General features: G+C 43.0%; 1 protein-coding gene across 1 annotated transcript; it reads right to left on the bottom strand.

Annotated features, from left to right (window-relative positions):
• Positions 1–947: 947 nt before the first annotated feature.
• LOC112350585 (pentatricopeptide repeat-containing protein At4g02750-like) lies at positions 948–2,028 on the bottom strand (the record flags this gene model as incomplete). The annotated part of the gene is made up of 3 exons (XM_024687015.1): positions 1,750–2,028; positions 1,552–1,649; positions 948–1,161 (listed from the first exon to the last, which is right to left on the bottom strand). Coding segments are annotated over exons 1-3 (591 nt in total), but the record flags the coding sequence as incomplete, so codon positions are not given.
• Between the last annotated feature and the right edge of the window lie 1,028 nt (positions 2,029–3,056).

Below are 3,056 nucleotides of genomic sequence, written 5' to 3' on the forward strand. Positions count from 1 at the left end.
TATAATTTTATAATGTTTTATATTATAATAATGTTTTCTAAATAATTATGTTTTATTTTATTTTTATGCATAAATAAGTATTTTTAATTTAAATATGTTTATAAATAAAAATAATTTGTTGTCTAATTAATCTTAGGAAAATGTAATTGGTGTCAATGCTTGATCATACTCCATACTATGGTGGGAAAGCAATGGGAAGATAGAATGTAAGTGATAATATATTGAAAACTGTTCCTCAAGCATTTTATTCTCCCCCTTCTGTATGAGAAAGAACATTGTCATTCCTGTTATGGCTCTTGTTTCATCGGTCTCCTGATACTTCCTCCATTTGCTCTCCACTCATCCAAACCAGTCCCTGTTTCAGACTTAGTGCTGTTGCTTCATGTTCCCAAAGAAATCCATAAGAAACTTTCACCTCCAGATTGGCATCCATTAGTTTTCTCTCCCATGTAGACGATCCCACAAAGCTTATATACATGATGGTGATGGAAAGCTATTGATATGATGCTTTGTAGACTTCCATAAAGCCTTGACACAGTCTGGTGATGGCCATAGCAAACACAATTTACATCATTTGCCTCCACGGTTGAGAGACTGGGGAATTCTATATATGCTCCCTGGGTGTAAACATCTTTCTATTTATCTATAAAAGTCGCAACAAGTTTTCTGATCTTTTGGCATGGCTTGGCTGAATTCCATAGAACTCATTTGGAATGGAATTCTTTCTACTAGACTATGAGAACTGGTACCCTGTGTGTGGAAGCGAATTCACTAAAATGCTCAAATAAATAAAACCTTCATTATACTAAGCTACTAAAACATCAACTATATAGAAAATAATCATTATGTACACCTGAGTTCTAAACAAGATATATTTGTAGAAACCATACAAATATAATTAACAGAGAAACATGGCCTGAAAATGAATGTTGGCAAGAAACACAAACGATCCCACAGCCCATACCCAGCAACAGAAATGAGACCACTTCTCGTAAATCAGGGACAAAAGGCATTTGCTTTAGAAGCTCTATGGCATCGATCGAGTAGGCTCTTTTTCCCAGCATGTCAATCATACAGCCATAGTGATCCTTGTTGGGTTTCATGCTATTGTCGCTACTAATTGCACAAAAGAGCCTCCACCCAGAAGATAAGTCCCCATGGCTGGATCCAATAAGAGCACACGAGAAACATGCCTCGTCAGGAACATACCCTTGGAGTTCCAAATCTCAAAAGAGATCAAGAGCATCTTCAGGATGTCCAGAGCGGGTATATGCCACCATCATGGAGCTCCATGAGACCGAGCTTAAGTGAGGCATAGCATTAAAGAGGCATAGCATTAAAAACTTTGCGAGCTCTTTTGAGATGTCCGTTCTGGGCGTAAGTGGAAATCATCGAGTTCCAAGAGAAAGTGTCCCGATATGGAATCTCACCAAAGAGAATCTCCACACATTTAAGCCTCTTTGTACTTGCTAGCACGGAGAACATCATGCTAGAAGAAGCCAAGCTCCTGAACGGCATCATGTAGACATTGACTCGGCATGATCAAAATACCCAGTTTCGGCATATGCGGAAAGCATTGTGTTCCAAGCTAGAAAATTCTTCTCCGGGGTTTCATCAAATACGTGCTTTGCGCTCTCAATATTTTTGGTCTTTGCAAATGCCGTGATCATCAGATTGCATGACACGAGATCGTGAAGCGGCATTGGAGTGAAGAAGAGTCTCTCAACACTTTAGTGCTTCCACACTGACCAAGAGCATCGAATTCCAAGAAATCTGATCACGCTGTGGCATGCTATCGAAGATCTTCTTTGCGCCTTCAATCGAGCCTCCGGACTGTGCGTGCGCTGCGAGCATGATGTTCCACGACAAGAGGTTGCAGAGCTTCATGGATGAAAAGATCTCTCTGGCCCGCTCCAGATCCCTGTGCTGGGCATAAGAGGCGAGCATCGCGTTGTAACTCGCGAGGCTGGAATCGAAGGTGCGTCGCGATTCTTGGAGCTGCCCGTGCTGCGCGAAAGCGATCACCATCACGTTCCAGGAGATCGCATCCCTCTCCGGCATTCGATCGAAAGCGCGCTGGATTCCTGGAGGTGGACATTCTGAGAGTAGCACGAGATTAGAGCGTTCCAGGACGAGATGGATCGCTCCGGCATGGCATCAAATAGCGCCTTGGCCTCTTCCACATGACCGTGATCTACCAGAGCCGAGAGCATCGCGTTCCAGCAAATGAGATCCTTGTGCGGCATTCTCTTCGCAAAGATCTCTCTCGAGATGGCAAGATGCCCTTGCTGGGCATATACAACGAGCATAGCAGTGGAGGAAACAACATCGTGCTCTGGCATGGCGCCAAAGATTATCCTCTATTTCTCCAGAGAAAACGCATCTAGCACTGCATTCCAGGAGATGATGCTCCAAACCGGCATGGTCTCAAAGATCTCCAAAGCATCTTCTGGAAGCCCGTTTCTGGCAAATGCTGTAAGCATTGCAGTCCACGAGAAAAGATTAGGATCTGGCATCACATTGAAAACCTCTTTAGCCAGTAGAAACTCGTTATTGCGCAAATACCCACTCAGCATCGAGTTCCAAGAGATCGAGTCCACCCAGGCATGGACTGGAAGAGCTCTGCCGCCTCTACTAGATGCCCGTTTTTGGCAAATACGGCAATCATCGAGTTCCATGAAACAAGATCCCTCTCTGGCATTGCATCGAAAGTTCCTTTTGCCCTGACAACGTCCCTGGCACGAATGTAGGCGGCAAGTTTTGTGCTCAAAGAGAGAGGCTGCTGATCTAGGCCTACAAGATCGTAGTTGTGGAGTTGGATCGTTGCACAGCTGTGAGTAACCATCTAAGCGAGCATCCGCAGATAAAGGCATTGTTCTTGGCAACAATAGTGACCATAGCATTAATCTTAAATTAATTTCAGCAAGAATCTTACCTTTAATAGTGGATATTTTCTATACTATCGTCCAACGGTTCTTATTCATTTAGAATTTGTTTATAAATTATAATTTATAAACCCATATTGATAAGGGTACAATCCCGCCAACTCACACATT

The sequence above is a fragment of the Selaginella moellendorffii genome, unplaced genomic scaffold (assembly GCF_000143415.4).
Source record: "Selaginella moellendorffii unplaced genomic scaffold, v1.0 SELMOscaffold_51, whole genome shotgun sequence".
NCBI lineage: Eukaryota > Viridiplantae > Streptophyta > Lycopodiopsida > Selaginellales > Selaginellaceae > Selaginella > Selaginella moellendorffii.